Source organism: Adiantum capillus-veneris, chromosome 30, assembly GCF_014529385.1.
Source record: "Adiantum capillus-veneris isolate H3 chromosome 30, ASM1452938v2, whole genome shotgun sequence".
In the NCBI taxonomy this organism is placed as follows: domain Eukaryota; kingdom Viridiplantae; phylum Streptophyta; class Polypodiopsida; order Polypodiales; family Pteridaceae; genus Adiantum; species Adiantum capillus-veneris.
In genome coordinates, this window is record NC_140960.1 from 73,158,909 (window position 1) to 73,181,873 (window position 22,965).

The window sequence follows — 22,965 nt, forward strand, 5'->3', positions numbered from 1 at the left end:
CCCCTTCGTCCTCATTCTTCTTTGATAGTTCTGACAGCTCTTCCTCCTCTGGTTCCAGTGATGAGGACAGAAAGGTCAAGAAACGAAGAAAGACCCAAAGACACAAAAAGAACAAGAAGATGGCTAAGAAGAGCAGATCCCACCAAAGATCTCGAAAGTAGTCAGACAGTTCTGAGGAGGATTCATCCTCTTTCGAGAGTTCGGACTCCGATGAGCAGATGTTTTACTCTAAGAGGAAGCACTTTTACAAAGTGGACCAATATGATTTTCTGGAGGACAAGAGCAAGAAGATTAAAGATTTTAAGGAAGATGGACAAGCTCTGAAGTTTGATACTTTCTCAGGCTTCCGAGATACTCATAAGACCCTCGCTTTTATTCAATAGTTCGATATAGCTTACTTTGGAGGGCGCTATTCAGAGCACTCCAAAGTCAGGAGGGCCACATCCTATTTGAAGGGAAATGCACAGACATGGTGGTCCACTCTATTGTTACAGAAGGAAGCACGCACAAAGTGGCTACAATTCAAGCGACTTTTCACTTCTTCTTGGCTCACTGAGGAGTACGAACGTGATATGATCACTACTTGGAATCATCTTCGGATGACCAAGGAAGATACTCTGGATATCTACTTTGGATAACTACTGCCAAAAAATTTGGAATACCTTTCTACCGACCTCTTCTCTTAGAAAGATCACCTTGAAGCAACAAATCAAGCGATTTTGTTGTGGACTACCCAAAGAGATACAAGATTATTGCTTATTGCAGAAGTCCGAATCTATACAACAACCGATGGGACGTGCTAAGAAAGGGTTTGCGATGCATTTGGGTACTCTTAATGGAGGAGCCAAGGCCAACTTTATTTCACTCAAGCGGCTTGACTTGGGAATTACGCCCGAGGAAATGGGGCCACACGCCTAGGTTGTTCTAACAGCACCCGAACGGGATGTTGCCATTACACTTGTCATTGGCAAACTTCGGTTGCATTATCAAGGGTATTTACGACACGAGGACTTTTACATCATGCCTTTGGAAGGGTGTGACGTCCTCCTAGGAATCCCCTGGTTCCACAAGAACAGCGCCGTGGTCAATTATAGGGCAAGGAAGGCCATCTTGAAAAATGAGAAGGGTAGAGAGATTGTACTTTATGTAAAACTGAAGGGCGAATCCATCCCACTTGTATCGGCTTCGGCCGTTTCCAAATTAATGAAATCCAGTTGTTTTGTTTATTCGATTTTCTTAAAAGAACTGAATGATGAACAAAGGTCAAATATGTCTAATCTCGAAAAGGAACGACAAGAATTTCTGCAAGCTTAGGCTGATTGTTTCTCTGAGGGCTCACCAGGCGAGTTACCTCCTTCACGTCCTCAAGATCACACGATTGACTTGATTCCCGGTAGTACACCACCGAACCGGCCACCTAACTGAGTTAGCCGAGCCCAAAATGAAGAAATAATGAACCAAGTAAAAGAACTTCTTGAGAAAGGTCCCATCCAACCTAGTACTTCTGTCACAAAGTGATAACGTGGCATGACCACCGTACAGGTATTGACGTGGCAGCAGTAGGGACTCTCCTGATTTTTCATTGACTACTGACGTGGCAGAACACTACGGATTGCCGAGATTTGCGTTGACAATGCTGACGTGGCAGCCTGTACGGAATTCAGCTTTTTGCACTGGCTGATTTTATTGGCAGATTTTGAGCCAGTTGCTTTTGGGGATTATTGCTTTTGAGTTTGATGCTTTTGGGGCACTGCTTTTGGCATACCTTGTAAAAATCTATACGAGCCCTTGGGGCCTCACTCTGCAGAGCATCTGGACGCAGAGTGTGAGAGCAGAGGTCCCTCGGGAGTTGTACTTTGCAATGATTAATGAGAAATAAATACCGAAAGGGGCGCCAGACTTTGGGGCCAATACCTCTGGACACGGAACTCCGCTAGGCCGTGTCTCTCTCTCTCTCTCTCTTTTTTTTTTTTTTTTTTTTGAAAAATCAGGGTTGTATATTACAGAGTACAATATAATCCCCAACGGATGCCAAAATAGCCTGTCACGTGGGGTGTACAAGCTGAATGTAAGGATGAGAGCCACTATAGTGACAACTCGACTAGTACAATCTCATGGTGGTCTGTGTGATGAGTGAAGGAGAAACCACCGAGGGGGGGCATAATGCCATATAATCTAACCACCTGTAAGTGTGAAAAAGAGTGGAGCTCGGGCCCAACGCCGAAGAAAGGCAAATCGTCGAGCCTCGGCTGCTCTAGATGTACCTGAGGAAGAATCCCACTGCCAAATCAGGGTGTGAATGATGTCCAACCAAATGGCAATAAGGGTATCCTGAAGGAGCTGTGGAGCCGCACTGAGAATGTGAAGACAACGAGCTCTCCAAATATTCCATAGTGTAATGCTAGTGATGACTGAAAAAACTTCATCACGTGTCTGAGGATCCCCTGCCATGCGATCTGTGGTAACATAGCCAAAGTTCCTCGCCGATAACCAGTCGAGGTAAGCATAAGAGCTGGATCTGTGTCTGAGCCCTCGTAGAAAAGATGCGGTCCGGGCATCGGCATCAACCATGAGACAGAGCCCCAAGTGAGAAATCCATCCTGAACACCTGCTCTGCTAAGTAAAAAGCAAACTGGTAGCCACACTATATGAGAAGAGGAGCATGACCAAAGACAGTGTGCGGGTGACTCATGTAGTCGCGAAGGACATCGAGCGCATAACAGATCATGACCCATAGTAGCTAGCCAAGTCCCAACTGGAAGTCCTACATGTGCAATCATCCACATGAAAAAAGAAATACGACGAGCCGCATGTAAATCCCAAATGACTGACCAAAACTACTGTAGATAGGCATGGGAGAGACCTGAATGTAACCAGAAACGCATACGAGTGGGCTGCTCTGGGTGCTGTCTCATCAATGCGAATCTTCCAATTCTGACAGTGTACTCAAAAAATGATACATGTGCACCTGTGGGGTTAGAGTGAGGCTAATGCCACTCTCCTGGGTCCCAATAAAGCTGAGATAAGGCACAACCCTCCCACACCCAAAGCCTCCAAAGGGCGGCATCAGCGGATGCGAAATGGGGGTCAACACAACGACGCTTCCTGCGAGAGCCAACTACTCGTATGGCCTCCCATCGAGCGCCGGGGTAGACAAGGTGCGGAGAGGTGGTAGCATATGTCAATCTAGCATGAAACCCCTGAGAGGAGTCTGAATCAACTGTGAACAGCATGGTGTCTAAACAAACTAATAAGAGAGTGCTCTGAGCAAAGAGACCTTCCCAGCCACTATGTGGAGGCATCTGAACCGTGCCTCGCATGACTGCATCCCACTGTGAAGGAACGGCGGAGTCAATCTCAAGAAGTCTGTCTGTCACCCCACGACCAATGTCATAATGTTCTGCTATAAAATCCACATCCAGCATACGCGTCTCATGAAACAACCGCATAGAGGCAGCAGGGCCAGTGTCCCAAGCAGCCCAGTCAATGTGAGTCCTCTCTCCAAGCTGACGGGGTGGGTTAACCGAAGAATCAAGAACTGCATCATTCCAAATGAGAGGCTGGCGCTCAATCTCCTCACGACATGAGGGAGGTGAGCGTATGAGAGCTCGTCGCATGGAAACCCAAATCTGAAGGAGTGATCGGATGAAGGGTGAGAGAGTGTGGGTGGACAAGGGGGCATCCGTAAAGAGAAAACGATACCCTGTATGCCAAGTATGACCATCTCTAGTGCCGAGGCGTGGAGTTGCTATGCAAAGAGCAGCCTGAAGAAGCATCTTCCAAGGTTCTTGGCCGGGAAAAAGACCCCGAACAATAAGCTTGGTAAGAAGGGCGCGACTCTGTAATTCTGGATCAATAATGCCAAGGCCTCCCTCTGACCTAGGTCGAATAATCGTGGACCAGCGAACTCGAGCACGAGTATCAGTAGTCCCATCTGTGCCACTCCATAAAAAGTTCCGCACTAGTCTACGGAGCTGAGCTATCACTCCAGAATGTAGCATCCAACAAGAGGCCGTATACCATACTGTAGCCAAAATGACTTGGTTGACGACCAATGCACGGCCAGCCAACGACAGATGACGTGAAGACCAATGACATAGCTTCCTGCGAATAGACTGTAGTACGGGTGCAAACTGCTGCTGTAAGGAAACATCAAATCCAACCTGAAAGCCCAGATATCTGCATGTCTTGACTCGGCTGCAGCCATGTGAAACCATCACCTACCCCCCAAGTAGGTATGTCATCATTGCCAACCAGTAACCCATAGGATTTATACCAGTTAATACGTGCACCACTGGCAATGCAAAAAATCCCCAAGGCCTCCCGCATGGCATCAAGAGCTGCTAGCAAATAGTGCAACATCAGCATAGTGTCATCAGCGAACTCCTGATCGATAAGGTCCGGAGCTGAAGGTACTGGCATGGTCAAGCCACGAAATGCATGACTCTGAGCACGAAGAAAATCTGACATAGTCTCTCCAACAAACAGATACAGATATGCTGCTAAAGGACATCCCTGTCGTACAGATCGAGAGAGCTCAAAATTGCGACTGACACGACCACCAATAGTAATAGCACTGTTGGCAGTCCTGAAGAGAGCAGAAATGCCTGCGATCCATCGCGAGGGGAAACCCATCCTGGCTAATGATCCTTCGAGAAAGTCCCACTCAACACGATCGTATGCTTTCTCGAAGTCAAGAATGAAAAAAGCGAGAGGTTCAGAAGATGATCTGGCCCACTCTACTGCCTCATAAAAAGTGAAGATATTATCTAGTATGCATCGATCCATGACAAAGCCTGTCTGAGAAGTATGAATAATATCTGGTAAGAACGGTCGGAAGCGATGGCTGATCAGTAACGCTAATATCTTATAGACCGAAGGGAGTAGGGTAATAGGTCTCCACTGGCGGAGCTGAGTGGTGTCACCCCCTTTCGGAATAAGTGATATTAGACCTGAGCAAAGATCCGGATGCATATATCCTGATGCAAAGATGTCCTGACAACCGCGAAGCAATGGTATATGCAATACATCCCAATAAGTCAAAAAGAAAGCTCTAGTGAGGCCATCCTCTCCTGGACAGGAGGATGGATCGAGACTCTCGATAGCAGCATGAAGCTATGCAAGTGTGAAGGGTGCCAACAAGATCTCGGCCATAGTATCTGTACAACGGCGTCGGGTGTGATGCCAGATCTGCTCACGGGCAAGTAAAACCTCAGTAGTGCATACATCAGCAGTGAACAATGCCTCAAAATAATCTGCAGACATATCAAGAATAACATCAGGATGCATATGAAGTGTCCCCTGAGCATCGCACAAAGTCCGGAGGGTGGTGCCAGGAGGGCGCTCTTTATGCGCGGCGAAGAAGGCTTTATTCATTCGATCAGCTTTAGCTATCCAATGAGATACCGAAGCATGATGAGTGAACTCAGACGTAGCCTCCTGTACGCGATGAATTTCCTCTATGAGCTCTGTCTGTCTAGCAACGAGATAAGCATCCTGAGGCCACTCAAGCAAACGCTGTGTGGAACCAAGAGGAATGTGAAGATCAGACTTGCGTACTCTCAACTGTCGATGAATAATAGCAATCTGATCACGGCAGTAAATACTAGACCGAGTAATGCAATGAGCAAGGAACTCGCCAGGGGGACCACAATAAGAAGCACCCGTGGACCATAAGTCACGAATCTGTTGCTGCAAAACTTCAGTGGTGAGAACACTGTCAGGGATGCGGCAGCCCCGTCTCTGTGCAGAGGATCTAGTGAAGGAGATAAACAATGAGATGGGTAAGTGATCTGAGAGGCTGGTCCCTCTCCAAATAGTAGTAAATCCACCTAGAGCAGTTGCCCAAGGGCCAATGTAAAAATGATCAAATCGCTCTAATAATCTCCCCTGCTGTCTCTGAAACCCCCACGAGTAATGAAGTGTAGCTGGGTGATGACCAAAAGAGGGTATGTGCCATGCATCAACACCTTGAATAGCTAGAAGAAATCGATCCCAAGCTGACTGCTCATCGGGAGAAATGGATGATAGAACAGGAGGTGTGATGGATCGCCAATCAGAGTCGCTTTCGACATTGTTGAAGTCGCCTCCAACAACCCAAGAGTCTACAGCAGGTAGAACAGTAGCCAAGGAGGTCCAAAAAGTAGCCCTCTCCGAGGAGTAGTGGGTGCGTAGACTGACATAAAACCAATGATAGAGTCCTGAATCCGAAGAGACACATAGACTGCTCTGCCAGCGACAAGGGTGCCATGCTGCTGAACTGAGGCCAAGTAACGTGGCCCCACTGAAATGCATACACCGCAACTCTGTCCATGAATGCCCAAAGCAGGCTCCCAAAAAGTGTGAGCGCCGGAGGACATGAGATTACCAAAGGGAGTGGCAATCTTATGCTCCTGTACTAGTAATATATCCACAGTGCCTACTACATGAGCGTGTAAATCTCTGCGAAGTAAAAGCTTGCGGGAACCTCTTACTCGAGAAGTTTGTAAACCATTAGCATTCCAAGAAACTACATGTAAATCCATAGTCTGCATGAAAGAATTGGTAAAGCATCTGACTAACTGCGCATCTTCTTGGAGGCAGTTGGGCCATCCAAGGGGTGAGCTTCAGGCGGTAGGAAAGCAACCCGCAAGCCCTCTGTAAAATATGGCGTCTCATTGCACCAACTGCGGACCTCAGCTTGTTTACATTGCATTACCGATGCTGCAGCTTTGACACCCCAAATGCGCATAGACATAGGAAGCACCACATCTGAGGATACATGAATGACCATAGGCAATGAATAGCAAGCATAAACATCACTCCATTCCATAGCACCAATACAGGAAGGGAAGTGTGGAGACAGTACATCCGGAGCGGAAGTAGATTCTTTGATTCTCTGGGCCTCACCGTAATGGATCCACTTGAAGAAGACCCTGATTCTTTGGGCCTCACCGTAAGGGATCCACTTGAAGAAGACCCTGCACAGGACACGGAAGCCGCCAATGTCTCACCTGTTTGCAAGCCACGAGCAAAGGCAACCTTTGTGCTCACGAATAAGCGGATGGCGCAGATGGAGAGGGAAATGAAGGAGTGGAAAACAGAGATGGAAGGATGGTGGAAGGAGAAGGCCAACCTACTTCAGATGGTCTTCAATGAGGGCGCACAGTGGAAGAAGGAGAAAGAGAGCCTTAACGCAGAAATACAGACACTCAAAGAAGAAGTCTCAACCCTCAAACAGGAAAACCCAAACGCCGAGATACGGGTACTCAAAAAAGAAATCTCAGGCCTTAAACAGGAGCTTGCTGATAGAGTAAGCAATGGACTAGAGGAGGACGAATTTCAACCCTCGGTAATAGATGAAATCAAGGAAATTAAGGAACAGGTAAGGATGATCACAGAGGAAGAGAAACTGAGTGTCGCAAAGACATCTTCATGGGCGGAGATGATAACAAGGACACAGAAAAAGGCGGACGAGGCTGAAAAATGGATTGAGGTCACAAAAAGGGAAAGGTCAAGAAACTCCTTGTACACCGACGCTTATCAACATGACTCTCGAAGACGAACAAAGAAGGCGGATGCGAGCACTGCATGTGAGAGTGACAGGTCTCAAAGACATAAACAATGTGGAGAAAGAGGTCACAAGCCTTACATCCATGATGGGGATGGAAAAGCCTCTGCACACAAAGGCATGGAGGGTAGGTAAGAAAAGTGATGGCACGGGTGAGTCTTCAAAGGGGAGAGCTCTCATACTACGCTTTCCCTCGTTGGAAGAGAAGAAGGAATTCTTGAGGAAGAGGCCTACTCTCAAAAAGACAGGAATTTTCCTCGGTGATGACCTGACTCTCTCACAGCTCGCACATATCAGAGAGGTAATGCCAGAGATTACAGCGGCAAGGGAGAAGGGAAAGATAGCCTTCTACAGAGATGGACGGGTGGTGATTTTAGAGCGGCGTACTGCATGACGGTGCAAGACCTATGGGACCACACTGAAGATGGCTACCTGGAACTGTAATAGGTCTATGAGGTTGGACGTGGGCGCATTTGAGGAGAGTTTCAAAGACAAGGATATTGTGTTCTTCTCAAAGACTCATCAGGTCCCTGGACAGGTAATGCCACATGTGGTGGGATACAATTGGAAACAGCTCACAGAACAAATGCGAGATCTGAGCACGGGAGTAGAGGTTCAGGAGGAGTAGCAGTGCTATTCAAAGAGGAACTACAACCATTACTGCATATTGTATGAAGAGATGATCATGCTAGATATATGTGGGTGAGACTGAGACCTGACACAGGTCGATTCCTATATATTGCCATATGTTACTTTCCTCCCAGTACATCAATGTATGCCGCATCCAGAGGACAGACGCCTTTCTCTATCCTAGATGATGACATTTGGGAGTTTTCTAGGGATGGTGATATCATTCTCCTAGGGGACTTCAATGCCCGAACGGGGAACTCGCAGACAGTCTTCTACGACACTTCAGATGAGATGCTTAGAGAGCTGAATGTGGGTGAATTGGGGCTTGACAGATGCTCAGATGACAGAGAGCAAACGGAGTATGGGAGATACCTCATGGAAATGACGACTACACATGGGTTAGCCATACTTAATGGCTTACAGCAATTTCCTGGAGCAGCCGGTTTCACATGCTTTCCACATAGACATGGGGCCAGTACAGTGGATTATGTTATGACCCAACCGAGCTTTATCCCCTGCATTCAAGATTTCAAAGTGGGAGCCAGGCCAGTGGGCATAGCAGTAGACCATGCTCTCTTGACACTATCCGTTAAATTTCAGTATAGTACAACCCAGACATCAAGAGGCAAGTCACACACCCGCTATACATTTACTTCAGAGACTGATTTCGTTTATTCAGAGGAGATCTGGCACCGTCTATTGGAAGGCACAGCTGGCACAAATGGTACAGGCCTCTCAGTGGAGGAGTGCACCACGCTACTGACTGAGACATTGCACGGGGCTGCATCAGTGGCATACCCACACACTCAGCCGGGCAAGAGACGACATTCTGGGAGCATGACCCAGAATAGTTGGTATGATGAAGAATGCAGAGAGATGAGAGACCAGCTTCAAAGGGATCTTCTTTTAGGAGTAATCACTTACAGACAGTCTCGGATTGCTTTCCGACGCCTTGTGCGACGGAAGAAGTGAGCTTACCTAGCCCAAATGGAGCGAGACTTGTATCAGATGTTCTTGAGTAGGGACTCAGGAGAGGCATGGCGTCTCTTCCATGAGCACTCCCTTCCCCCACTGATTACTTCACCTGAGGTGTGGGGCCAATATGCGACATCATTATATACGGTTCTTGGACAGGAACCCCTTCCAGACCCTACCAAGCCTTGCCCAGCTACGAGCACTTTCTTTACACCTGAGATGGTACAAAGGGCCATTGACAGAATGAAGACCGGGAAGGCATATGATCATGACGGTCTAGTATCGGAGCACTTTATACATGCCAGGGATATGCTGATGGAGGTTCTCGCAGTGTTGTTCAATCGTGCCATGTGTGAGGGATTACCTGAGACTTGGAGATTGTCTAATATTGTGCCCATCTTCAAGGCTGGTGACCCTACAGAGCCTGGGAACTACCGCACTATCATGGTTGGACACACATTGGCGCGGTTGTATGCATCCATCCTGGAGCAACACTTGAGTAATTGGGCAGAGGGCGAGGGGGTACGAGCAAAGGGTCAAGCCGGCTTCAGGAGGGGTTTCTCCACTCTTGATCATATTCTGACACTCAGGGCCATCATTGAGGAGGGCAGAGCACATGGGAGACGAATATATTGTAGCTTTGTGGACTTTCGTAAAGCATTTGACATGGTACCAAGAGCTCGATTGATGCGCAGACTACAGGAGATGGGGGTGCCCATAGAGGTGGTTTGGGGGATTATGGCTTTGTACAGATCAGTGATGGGACGGGTACGCACTCCGGAAGGGGTATCTGATTTAGTTCACTCTACCATTGGAGTGAAACAGGGCTGCCCATTGTCTCCTACTCTATTTGGTATGTATGTTGATGAGGTGTCTGATTACATCGATAGAGAGGGTGACAGAGGTGCACAGCTGGCAGGGACGTGGATCCCATTGTTGCTATATGCTGATGATATTGTGTTGATATCTGACTCACCAGAAGGTATGCAACGACAGTTGGATGCACTACGCAATTTTGCAGAGGATAGTGGATTGTGTGTTAACCTAGGTAAAACCAAGGTTATGGTGTTTAACACCACACCGCAATGGGTCAGGAGATCAGTACCCACTTTCAAGTATGGTCAGGAGATTGTGGAGTATACAGATGCATACACTTACCTGGGGGTAGTCTTTACTGGGCCGAGATTTTCCTTGAGAAGAGCAGCAGAGACTAGACTAACTAGAGCTGGTGCGGCTCTGGGAGGAATGGAGAGGATGTGTTCATAGGTTCAGTTCCAGGAACCTAGGACAAAGTTATGGCTCTTTGATACTTTGGTTGCCTCTACTATGTTATATGGGGTGCAGGTCTGGGGACCTTCTATAGGCCAGGATGGGTGGAGACGTATGGAGAAGCCCCTAGTATCTATGATCTCTCGGCTGATTAGAGCCAAGGTTTTTGTACCACATGATATCATTCGAGCGGAATTAGCTGCCCCCCCTATGGAGATTGAGGCGCTCACAAGATCAGACTCCTTTGTACACAGTCTGTGGGATACTACCAGAGACAGATATGCCAGGGTGGCTCTAGAGTCCTCCAGACAATTAGCTCTTAACGGGGATACATCATGCTGGTATGTTCAGATGACATCATGGTTTCAGACACATGGTTTCACCATGGACAGGTTGCCTCCTTTTCAATACTCTCTTTAGGCACCCTTGAGGTCTCTGACACGGGTAGAGATTAATAGACTCATCCGTCAGGATTTGATCCAATTGGACACGAGGAGGACATGGATAGAGCCGTTACAAGAGTTGGGCACAAAGATGGCTTTCTATAGAGAGCATCTTCTCCACCTCACGGGGGATGGGTTTGTAATTCGACCTAGCTATATGGACACGCATCTTTTGCATGGTTTGCGTTGTGCCATTGGCCAGATACGCACGTCCTCACATCAGCTCGAGATTGAGACTTGCAGATTCAGAGGGACACCAGCAAATAACAGAATATGCCGCTTATGCCATCTAGAGCCAGAGACAGAAGTACATTACATATGTCATTGCACAGTGTACTATGAGATACGAGGCCGTTTTCACTGTCTATTCAGAGAAGGTTTTGGGCCTCTATCTAGGGTCATGAGTTATGAGGATCAAAGATGTCTTGGGCTTTATCTACTTGAGTTACACAAGCATAGAGAAACCTTACTGAGGAGAGGTGAAGAGAGACATCCCCAGAGACAGATCACAGATTTCTTTACACTAGATACTGTACACCCAGAAGAACAAACAGAGGAGCAACCAACGACGGTGGAGAGGTCTACCCGCACTACGGGCATTCTCATAGACCGAGCATTGGAGCTAGGGAGATCTAGACGACCCCGAGGGAGGAGAGGAGCTACACAATTTCGAAGGAGGCTATGGCAAAAGATTCAAGCCACACTCTTTCGTCGTCCAGAGTGCAGATGAAGATGGATCTCTACTCCCCTCCCATATTGTCTTCACATTGTACTGCTTAGTTTAGGATCCCGCAGTATTTATATTTTGTTATCCTAGTTTAATTTATTTTGTTAATCTGACTTTGTATCAGATACACCGCATTGTAACTTTTTGGTCTCATAGGTCACTTTGGCCTTTTGAAGACGTTAATATAACATTTCATTCTCTCTCTCTCTCTCTCTCTCTCTCTCTCTCTCTCTCTCTCTCTCTCTCTCTCTCTCTCTCTCTCTCTCTCTCTCTCTTTCTCAAAGTTCAGTGATTGTGAAGTTTATGTTCGTGTGTTGCTATTGATTTCTCGCTTGGACTGTCCAAGCCGGTTACAGTGGTATCAAAGCACAAAAAGATTCTTCTTCTACAAAGGATCCGATCCTTTTTGCGGCACACGCAGCTTTTGTGAAAGAATCTTCGTGACCTAACCCCGGACGTATTAGACACTCCCACCCTTACTTCATCACGCATCAGGTGCGCTCCCGTCTTCATCGCTCTATTCTACAAGGCATAAGCCATAAAGAATCCCAGATTACACATGGGTTCTCGTGGAGAATCTAACAGAGATAACACCTCTCAGTGGGAAGGCAAAGAAAAGTTGAAAATCCGGCGCGGGAATTGAAGAAAAGAATGAAAATTTGGGTAAATTTTTCAGCGGAAAATTTTGCCAGAACAGAGTACAAACGTCAACTGCAGATTGACATATGTGAACAGATTGATTAAGTACTCAAGGGACCCGAGATTGGCAAAACACCTAAAGAAATTTATGTAAAGTGCAGCGGAAGTGAAGGTTCCTTTCACTTTGCCCCAAGCTCGGCAAAGTTCTGTACTCTCATCAATCGTAATTGGGTCGGTACCCATGCAATTTGGAACCAGTCCTGCTTTCATCTTGCCTTTTCGTCCACGTTCCTCAGCTGCTTTCGAACCCCCAGGCCTGTCTTCATCCTTGTTGTTCCGTTCTTTCGGTGCCTTTTTAGGGCACTTCACGAAGATATGTCCAGTTTCCCCGCATCCAAAGCACTTCCCCTCTTTGATGTAGAGAGCTCTCTCTCTCTCGAAGAGTAAGCTTGGGTCGTGCATCCTTTTCTTTCTTTTCTGGGTTGCTCTTCTTCTTTCTACTTGCAATGTTCGAAGTCTGTTCGGTCCTTTGCGTCATGATTTCATCTGTGGGGTAGGTCAAACTACCTGAGTGAATGGCAAAACCCCGTTTCGCATGACTCATCAATTCCTGAATGGAATGTGACTTTTGCTCTAAGCAGTGATCTGAGATCTCTACAGGAAGTCCCAAGGTAAACCGCTCAATCTGTTCTTTGAACGAGATCTTCTTAAATGAAGAGGCTGGTAGAAAAGAGCTCCAGAATCTCTCGCAATATGCATCCAATGAATCTCTCTTGGTCATCCGAAGATGGTTCCACGCAGTTCGTATGTCACGTTCGTATTCCCAAGTCAACCAGGAAGAAATAAAAATCCTTTTAAATTTCAGCCATTTAACTGGCGCTTTCTTGTTCAATAGAAGCATGGACAACCAAGTTTGAGCATTTCCCCTAAAGTAAGAGGTAGCCCTCCGAATCTTGGAGTGCTCTGAGTAACGCCCTCAAGAGAAAGCTATGTCAAACTGTTGTATGAAGGCCAAAGCCTTCGAAGCATCTCGAAATCCAGAAAACGTGTCAAATTTAATTGACTGTCCACCTTCTTTGAACTCTTGGACTTTCTTGCTTTTATCTTCCAGAAAGTCATATTGGTTGGCTTTGTAAAAATTCTTCTTCCTTGCATAAAATTTGTGGTCATCGGAGTCCGAACTATCCGAAGACGAGTCCTCTGTAGAACTGTCCGAAACTGGGCGAGATTTAGACTTCTTGGCCTTTTTCTTCCCCCTTCCGAAGCGTTGCTTTTTGCTTTGCTTTTTACCTTTTCTGTCTTCTTCGCTCGAATCAGAAGAGCTAGAAGAACTATCAGAAGAGGAAAAAGAAGAAGAACTAGGTAATCCTTCAAATCACACACGCTTCTTCTGCTTTCTTGCCGAGGCAAAAGTAGATTGACGACCCAAATATCCCGGGAAAGTCAGTTCCTTTCTTCTGCTTTTTGTCGTGCTTTTCAATTTTGTTCTGCACGTCAAAAAGCTGAGAAATCCATGCATCAACTACCTCTTCTAATTCTTGCTCAATAAACATCCTTGGAGTAGGAGGTTTCTTGAGTACCGGTTTGGGGGGTGGTTCTGTGGTTTGCTACCACTGTGCATACACCTCGTCGAAGGAGGTCTGGGTCATTAATTTTGCAAATTTCGGGTCCTTCGCAAAATTTAACATCATCTTTCCTGCATCGTCGATCAATCGTCGATGCTCCATCTCTTCAAGCTCCGCCGGAGTAGGCCGAGACGGGCCGTACTCCTCGCGTGAATCTTCTTCGTGATCTCTTTTCGCATCTCCAGATGAAGAGGAAGTCGACTAATCTCTGTTTGAATCCATAAGTACCACGTAAAAAGGATCGGATTTCCCGGTAGAAGAGAAATCGGCAACGCTCTGATACCACTATATCAGACTTGGACACTCCAAGTCAAGATTCTACCGCGACACGACAAGAATTCACTTCAAAACAGTTCACAATTCACAATTGATTCGACACGGCCCGGCGGAGTTCCATGCCTAGAGATATTGGCCCCAAAGACTGGCGCCGCTTTTGGTATTTCTTTTTGTATTAATCTGTTGCACAAAGCACACTAAGTAGTTGGGTCTCACTCTCAGACTCTTCGTCCAGATGCTCTGAGAAGTGGGAGCCCAACTAAACTTATAAAGAGATTACAAGGGATGCCAAAAGCGGAGCCCCAAAAGCTGTCCCAAAAGCTTTCCAAAAATGAAGCAATTTCAATTTCCTCTCACAAGCCCTCTTGGGAATTAGAGCAATTCGCAAAAGCTCCAGCATAGAGAGTTTCCAGCCTTGCGTAAAGAAAAGCACATTTCCCTACGCTGCCTGCCACGTCATCAGCCCCGCGATTCGAGCCGCATTTTCCGGGCCAATCCGTACGTTGCTTCCACGTGAGCACTGCCGCCACATCAGCACTGCCTTGCTGTTCCGGAACTGCTGTCAGCCGGCGGGGGCGGGTGTGTGTGTGTACTGAGCAGCCACGTCACCAATTTGTGACACTAGGACGAGGATCCTAGACCCGATGACCTCCCTCCTCCGTTTGGCAGTCTATTGCTGCTGAAACTGGATCACTAGGGGATTCCAAAGCCCTGGTTGGGAACACCTCGGAACTCAATGAAGGGTCAGCCCTAGGGACTTGTGACTGTGGAACTGGCCGAGCACTCCTACATGGACAGGCCTTCGCAAGATGGCCCACCTTCTACAAATCAAACACTCGTTCGAGAGGCCAAAATACTCCACACTCTGTTCGATCTAGCCACCACTCACCCGAGGAAGCAAGACCTTCGGGAGTGTGTGTCTCGAACAAGGACCCACATAGCGGGTAACCCTGCGGCCTTGGCCACATCTGAAGTTGAAGTGTGCGGGGTCTCCAAGACCATCCCAAACATGGAGCCAATCCTGGAGAGAAAGGGAAGATACTCCCATCTCAGGCATGGAAAACAAACTGAGATAGGATAATCTGCCTCCTCCTGAAGCAAAACTGTAGTCGCGTCAAAACCGTGGTGCCACTGTCTAAAGTAAGCTCGAGCCGCCCGAATGCCTAGCAAGCTCATCGCTATTACTTTAGTTGCCATCTTTGGAGACTCAAACTCTATCTCGTAGTAGCCTCTCCCAAGAATCTACATATCAATGATCTTGCCCGGGTCCCTAACCTCGCCTCTATTGGGTCGTGTACCAACAATCTTGCAAATGACCGAGGTGGCTTGAAGTCGTTCCACCTCGGCCATCAAGCTCCCTAGCTCTTCTTGCAAAAGAGCAAGTCAAAGGGTCGGCTCCGTGGCGTCAAAGGAGGGGACCTTAGAAGAGTCCCCTTTCAGATGAAGCAGGAACCGCCATTCTGTGTCTGTTGGTCAAAAGAAGAGGGCAAAGGAATCGACAAAAGGCCACCGATACGCTAAGGACAGCCCACATGTCGCTCTTGACGAAGCTGGGAGGGGAGGGAGCGGGGGCTAAAGAAGAAAGAGTCCGCGGAGTGGGGTGGGGAGGGCACGAGTCAGAAGGAAGGGGAGAGGGGACGGGGGGGTACGAAGCGGGCAGAGCGGGGGTGGACACGGCGGGCTGTGCACGCAGGGGCAGGCACGATGGGGAAGGGGGCAACAACAATGAGCTCCTTATGGTGTTGTTAACTTCTTTGCTCAGATCTGCAATCTTTGTCTAGATGACCATAGTGATGACAAAGTTTGCAAAATTTCTTTGCCTTTCTGAACCTTGTCGCTATTGATGTTGAGATTGCTGGGACGGAAGCTGAGACTTCTGGATGTTCTTGTATATATATACATATATACATACATTTATATCTCAGACTTTGGAGAGCTAGAGCTTTGCTCACGTAGAGTGACGAGTCTCCTCTCATTGAATCTGTGCAACCAAGCCTTAGAGTTGCAGGTTTTCCACAATGGCTTGGGTGGCAATAAATGCTCTCCACAAAGCGATTTCTAGAGCAGCGAGTAGAAGCATAGGCTGCAACTGCTCTGAGACCTCTAATCGAGAGATCACAATCTCATCAAGAAGTCTTCCAGTTATCAACAACCTTGGCAATGGCTTCATGTTGCTATATGTTTGTGTTAACTAGTCTCCTAATCAAAGAGAATTAATAGATGAGGTCAATAAGCTTGTAGCTACGCTCAAAGTATTTCCAAATGGCTCAAGCGTTGGTAATTTTCTTACCATTTGCACTTGCATGTTATGGCATTGCTATATGGACTTTCCAAGTTTCGTACGCCTTAACTCACTACTAGGTACTCTTTCTTTGGGTGACTCATGCCAAAAGTCCCAACCTAAGATGATATTCTACAGACGAAGTTTCTTGAAATAGAGCTCCATTCAAAACTTCAATACTTGGTAGTTTGTGTCATTGAGCTAATATGGTGTGACGAGACTTGTGAAAGATAGTTGAAGCATATGAAGAAGCTATCTCAACCATTTCAAGGTTCCGAATTCCTTCTAATAGAGTACTTAACCTGGAGGGCTAGAAAATGCTACAGGGAGCTCAAGAGAGAAGACTAAGGAAGATTAGTGGAGCTCTGATATCATGCGAAAACCAATCGACTAACCTTAACACTAACTTAAAGTATACTCAAGAGACAACATGAGAACACAAAAAGAAATGAGAACACCCGAAAATTTGACTTCACTATTATGGAAGACAACCCAATACAAGATCATGAAAAAGGGTAATTGTGACTGGGTAGGTGTAATAAAAGTTGGTGGGTAGTTGTGCTTGAAGTACTTTTAAGCAACTTCAATCAAGATAGCCAGGTAAATCATTTTTTCAAATTACAAGATAATTCACCCTTATATGATACTTCATTACGTTCCAACAAACATTACATTTCAACAAACACCCCTCACACACACACTATATACGTACACAAAAACGCATGTAAGCTTAGAAATGTATGCGCACAAAGCACACAAACAACAGAGACAAGCAAAGGGGAGCTATACAAATTTCTTGAGGTGACCTTATGGAGCTTCATTTACTTTCGATAAGGCCTACTATCATGACCCTTCTTGGACCTATGGGGAGGTCTCATATCTAGCCACAAAACAAGACATAATAAGCACAAGCCATAATCTCCCGTTCATGTGACTAAGAGTTGCAGATCATCAGAACAGAATACTTAAATAGCCGTAATTTTGCATGTATTAATCACAAAGAACCACAGCACCTCCTCATTTCAAGGGCTGAGCAATAACACTAACAAAAATTCATATTATGGGTGACCAAATTTAGAATGAAAATGCTAATTTTTGTTTAGACTAAGTTCTTTAAATCATCAAGTCTTCTGTATCAATAGTACTCGGACAATTGTACACATCAAAAGCATGACTATAAACGCTTAAGGTCCACCACGATGACACTGATATTATCCTTGCTATCCTTAGCAAGGGCTAGCTTGGTGAGGAGAGAAGCTACTACCTGAGAAGGTGAATCCTCTGCATCAACACATCCATGTGGAAAAGAGAGTTGACATTCTGATACCTTGTGTTTTTTGCGCCAGCGTGCAAGAGCCTTTCGAGCTACACCACATACAAATTTATTTGATAGTTTATCCCAAAGACCATCACTAGCAAGAATTAGGCATTCATCCTCATCACTTCGAGCTGTAATAGTGACCTCTGGTTGCCCACTAACAAAAGACTTAAGATGGCCATCACCTGTCGAGATAAACAACAATGTAATCATCAACTCAACAAGGTCATTTGGTGCCTTTTTATTATCTACTAAGAAAGCTTCATTTTGAAAAAACTTACAAACTCACATGGAAGACAAATGAGTTGCAACCTTCAACAAGGGGTTCACTATAAGTAAAGCCTCTGTATCAAATGCGTTCAAGACCTAATTTTGAAACCCCATATTTGTAGATTTTTCTTGAATATAATGCACCCTTTTTAAGTTCAATCAGTGTATGTTCCCTTTGATTGGTACTCTTCTCTATGTTTATCATGAATTAAAAAATGGAGCTAGATAACCCCTTCTATTGAACTCAAGTGCTATGTTTAAAGTGACCCTCCCGAGCAACCTCCTAGCACACAAATGTCAAATTACCAAACAAAGCTTACTAATCGCATGCAATGAATTGTATAAAACATCTTGCTAAAGATCACAAGGTAAACCATACTACTTACCTAGGGCTCTGGACATTGCAAGCACGCCACAAACTCGGTGTCCTTGCCCAATGAACACCTCCCCGCCCGCTGCTTCAATGCGAGCCACTTCATCGGGACGGTTAGCTTTGTGATCTTCTGATAATGGCAATATTTGGCTACCTCTGCTCAAAACAGCGCGTGAATCACCGCAATTGCCAACCACTATATGATCCGTCCCCACCACGGCCACCACTGCTGTGGTTCCAACTGACCCAGGAATCAAAGGCTCTCTACAAGTGTTGGTGTTGCTAGCGCCTCCCTTGTGTGGGCACTCGGATCCATGTGAACAAAGGCCGCATAACTCTGCATCAAGTTTTGTGAAGCAAGATTGGAAACATGACTCCCATTTCTCAAATAAGTCATCACCCGCTGCGCTCATCTCATCAGCCAAAACTCCATGCATTCTCTGTTTACAAAATTGGGCTGCCTGTACATCTGTTATAATACAATTATATAAGTGACCTATAAGAACAGACACAATATTGCATTGCATACCTGAGGACCACCATGACCATCATAAACTCCAAAGAAATGAAATGTTTCGCCATGTCTGTGGCCAGAAATAGAGGAGGGTATGGAGAGAAAAGATGGGACTGCAATTGCAGCATCCTCCATATTCCGACAGCGGCCGCAAATACTCACAACACAATATGATGTCACGCATACTCTATTGCTTTCCGATGGAGTTAACAGCATGCTCTCCTTAGTAGAACCTACTTCATCGCCTTCAATATCAAGGATCCGTGAACTCTGCCTCGAGCATGTGTGACTTGACGTGCAAGCACAAAACGTTGAGATGGTAGGGACTTGAATATCACGTTTTTCCCCAAATTTAGGCACAAGCATGCATGGACATATCTCTTCTGTCCCTGAGAAGCCTCTGGACGTTCCGATTGATGGTGCAAAATCTTCCTTCAATGCATTGACACAGTGGCAGGCTTTAGATCTCTTTTCAAAAGGCTCGTCATGATCTTCTAGGGCCGCCACCATCAATTTAAATCGGCGAGTCTCTGCCCGCTTGCGGGTCGTTGCAGCGAGAGACTTAACATCCCTTGTTACTATAGTTGCAGTATTCCACTCAAACCGCATGAAGAATGGGTTGCACTTACGTGACAGAGACAAGGTACTATGAACAGCTTGATGCCAACGCTCAAAGTAATGAAGTACATGCAGGGCTACAAACTAAAGCCCTCGCTGTCCTTTATCTCTCACGGTCATCACGCTCCCCATGCAAAGCAGCCCGTCGCTTAATTGCGATCGTTAACACTAATCTGTGTATAATCTCTGTATAAAACGTAATATCGAATCCTTCGTATTAGTTTTTATCTACCGTGGCTCACATCTATGCCATGGTGGTTAAAGTGTTGTGCTCTTAGGCCGGGTTCAGACAAGCCCGGTGGCAAAGATTTCTCTTAAAATCTTCCTCCTCCCTCCTCGTTCACAAGGGGCGGCAGCAAAATGTGTAAATATTTTTGCGCTAGTGAGGTGTAGCTGAGTGGTGGGGCTGAAGCCTCTGGCACGAGTTCAAGCTGCTTCGACCGCATTTTATGTTGAAAAGCAGGCGGCAGTGCTGAATTTCCGGGGGGAGGGAGGGGGGGTCGCCAGATTTCGAGTGGGTCCGAAAATGAGCAACAGAATTTTGCCAAATGAGATGCTTCTAGGTAGGATTCACGCCCCCTTTGATATTAGTGTCGCCGCGCTGTCTGAACTTGGCCTTAGGTATTATTGAGATGGAGCTCAAGGTGCACATAGGGGTTAGGACACGTCCTAAGATTAGTATTCCTCTAGAAATTAGTTTTCACCTCGAGATCAGTTTCTGTGTGATGAACATTCTAGATTCAGTAAATTAAGTGCCTTTGAATTAACACTGTTGATCTGCATAGCACCCCGTGGAAAACAAAGAAGAGGTGAATTCCTAGCTCCACACACACGTAGACGCACAGATAACACAAGGGCAACACAATTGGGTCATGGCATGTAACAACCCATGGGAGCACCTAGAAAAAAACATGGACCTTGAATCCTTGAGGATCTTGTGTCCTCTCCTTCTCCATCGAAGCCCATTTCTCTTCCACATGACCTACTTTAATGTCGTCTTTCCCTCACCTCCTAAGCCTCTCAATCTAAGTTGCAATTAAATGTCTGTTTAATTTATTTGCACGTTTAATATGGATATATACATTGTATTCCTCTATAATATGCCAATATCCATATAAGATAAGGGTTTTTCGATCAAAACTATGTAAAAGTAGTTGCGCACTATATTAAACCTCATATTGTGTGGCTTGTGATTTTGTAGCTTTGTAGAGCTTGCTTACAAAACATTACAAAGTTTTCCTAGAGAGACATTGCAGCAAGGATGAGAGATCCCCTCAAGGGGTCTATGCAAGAACTATACAACTTACATATTTCTTCCAGAGATACCCAGCATCAAGTGCTATCCTTGAATGTGTATGCAAAAAAATGGATGTTAAATCACAAGTCAAGGGTGAATAAATGTGTCTATCTCTTCTTCACACGAGAAGGGGGAGAGAGAGAGAGAGAGAGAGAGAGAGAGAGAGAGAGAGAGAGAGAGAGTCTTGGAGGGTGAAATAGAGTGCACAGGTTGAGAGAACTTTCAATTCCCCCCAATGAAACATGCTTGAACCATCAGTTGTGCCATAAAAAATAAGTACATCATAATAAAAACAATATCATGAAAGCATCGAACTCTATGCGGGATCAACCTGTCCATTCATACACCCAATCATACTACAGATGGAGAGCGTGTAACTTTGTCGAGAGAGAACAGAACATCTATGTCCCATGCCACACTGCGAACGAGGCGGCTTCGCCTCCCTCTATGAGTGTGAGATATGAAAGGATTCAAAATACCTTCTCGTGGTAGGAAATCGATACAAACCAAACAAGTTTAGGCGCCATGCCTCTTCGGTAGCTACACCGGGTACCAAATCATACCCCTCAAACATAAATGAGCCATAGGATCTACCATAGATCTTTCAAGCCCACTCAGCACTACAAGTCCACTTGATTCCTACCATAGCCAATCCCTCTGACATTGACACAACAAAGCTGATCATAGCGGCCTCTCCTTTATTGTTGTGTGTCATTGCTAGGTGGTTATCCAATGATGTTGTATATCAACATAAACATGAGTCCTCTTTATGCAACAACCTTATGCATCGAGCAGTTCTTTCCGAGATATCAAGAATGTTTATGTTGATGTTGTATATCAACATAAACATGAGTGCTCTTTATGCAACAACTTTATGCATCAAACAATTTTTTCCAAGATAATCAATCATGTTGGGTCTTTACCTTGATCCACAAATCATAAATCACGTGTATGTCTCTTATAGCCCATGAATCAAACTCACCTCGGCTACAACTAAGACATCACAATCATCGTTACATTGGCACAATTTGAACTCGGCCACAAATGATTCATATCACCTTTGACACACAGTTGAAATAAATATTTGTTTTTATCCAAGAAATACATTTTTTGTGGAAATTATACGAGATGCATTACATTTATAAGCTTTGAATTGGACCACAAATATCGCTACAAAAAACTTGCTTCTGCCTTCGTTGTATCAGTTTGCATCCACCACAAAAAATAAAATTTCAAGGAGTCATTGTCCACAGTCTCCTCCACGATGTCATGTCGGAGTTGGAGGAGATTGCAATGCTCCCTTATTGTGATCATTGTCACAAGGTTGAAGTCTTTCTCAATCACTTCCAATTCTATGAGAGCATGTTCTCCAAACATGGTGACTCTTGATCAATAGGCACATAGCAACTTCCGATAAAGTGAAACTACTTGTACCAAAAGGAGATGATAATCAATTGAGTGGCAATCAAATACTTGACAACCAGAGTGTCAAGTGCAATCTCACAGCATAAGCTATCCACCTCTTTTGCATACCAGCCTCTATCAAGAAGCTTATCACAAAAAGAAGAATCAAGGGATTTGCAAATTAACATAGTCTTCGCGACATGTACATGGCAGGTGTGATTGATAAGACAAAAAATTTCAAGCTTGATCAATTTAGTGGGTAAAGAGTTTTGGAGAGACCTTTGTACATCCCTATAGAGATTACTCTGTAATGCCTCACTCAATGTTGTGTCAAAAACTGGCAAGGCCATGGACTTCCAATTGGTTGGTAGAGGAACCTTACCAATGTTCCTTTTTTATTCCTTTGGATGATATATCATTGACACGTTACCACCATGAGCAATCAAATCACAGTGAGTGAAAATGTATCGAATCAAAACCTCTTTCACAGTCTCTTTATCAGCTCCCACTTTAAAATCTAGCACTCTTGCTTTCCATGCAGACGAAAAAAGCTATAGAGGACCTTTTTCTCCTTCTTGGTTGCATGAGAACCCAAGAACCTTTGCTTATCCTCTGCTCTATCCATTGATTATTTGCATTGAGGGAGTTTGAAATGGAAAAGAGCTTATGATAGTGCATGGCCCTCTTGGTAGACTCATGGTGAGATTAATTGGAGAGACATGGTGCCAAGCTGTCGACAACATACTGGCACAATAAC

General features: G+C 45.5%; 1 protein-coding gene across 2 annotated transcripts; it reads right to left on the reverse strand.

The window, feature by feature from the left end:
• Window positions 1-17,384: 17,384 nt before the first annotated feature.
• On the reverse strand, window positions 17,385-19,744 carry LOC147418197 (putative protein phosphatase 2C 68). Of its 2 annotated transcripts, none has more exons than XM_086506732.1 (3): window positions 18,905-19,744; window positions 18,389-18,815; window positions 17,385-17,917 (listed from the first exon to the last, which is right to left on the reverse strand). In XM_086506732.1, the coding sequence occupies exons 1-3, from the start codon at window positions 19,496-19,498 to the stop codon at window positions 17,589-17,591; spliced, it is 1,350 nt and encodes a 449-aa protein (XP_086362858.1). In that variant the 5' UTR covers window positions 19,499-19,744; the 3' UTR covers window positions 17,385-17,588. The 2 variants fall into 2 exon arrangements, with proteins under 2 accessions (XP_086362858.1, XP_086362857.1); XM_086506731.1 differs by having other exon boundaries at window positions 18,389-18,836; window positions 18,905-19,741.
• Window positions 19,745-22,965: the final 3,221 nt, after the last annotated feature.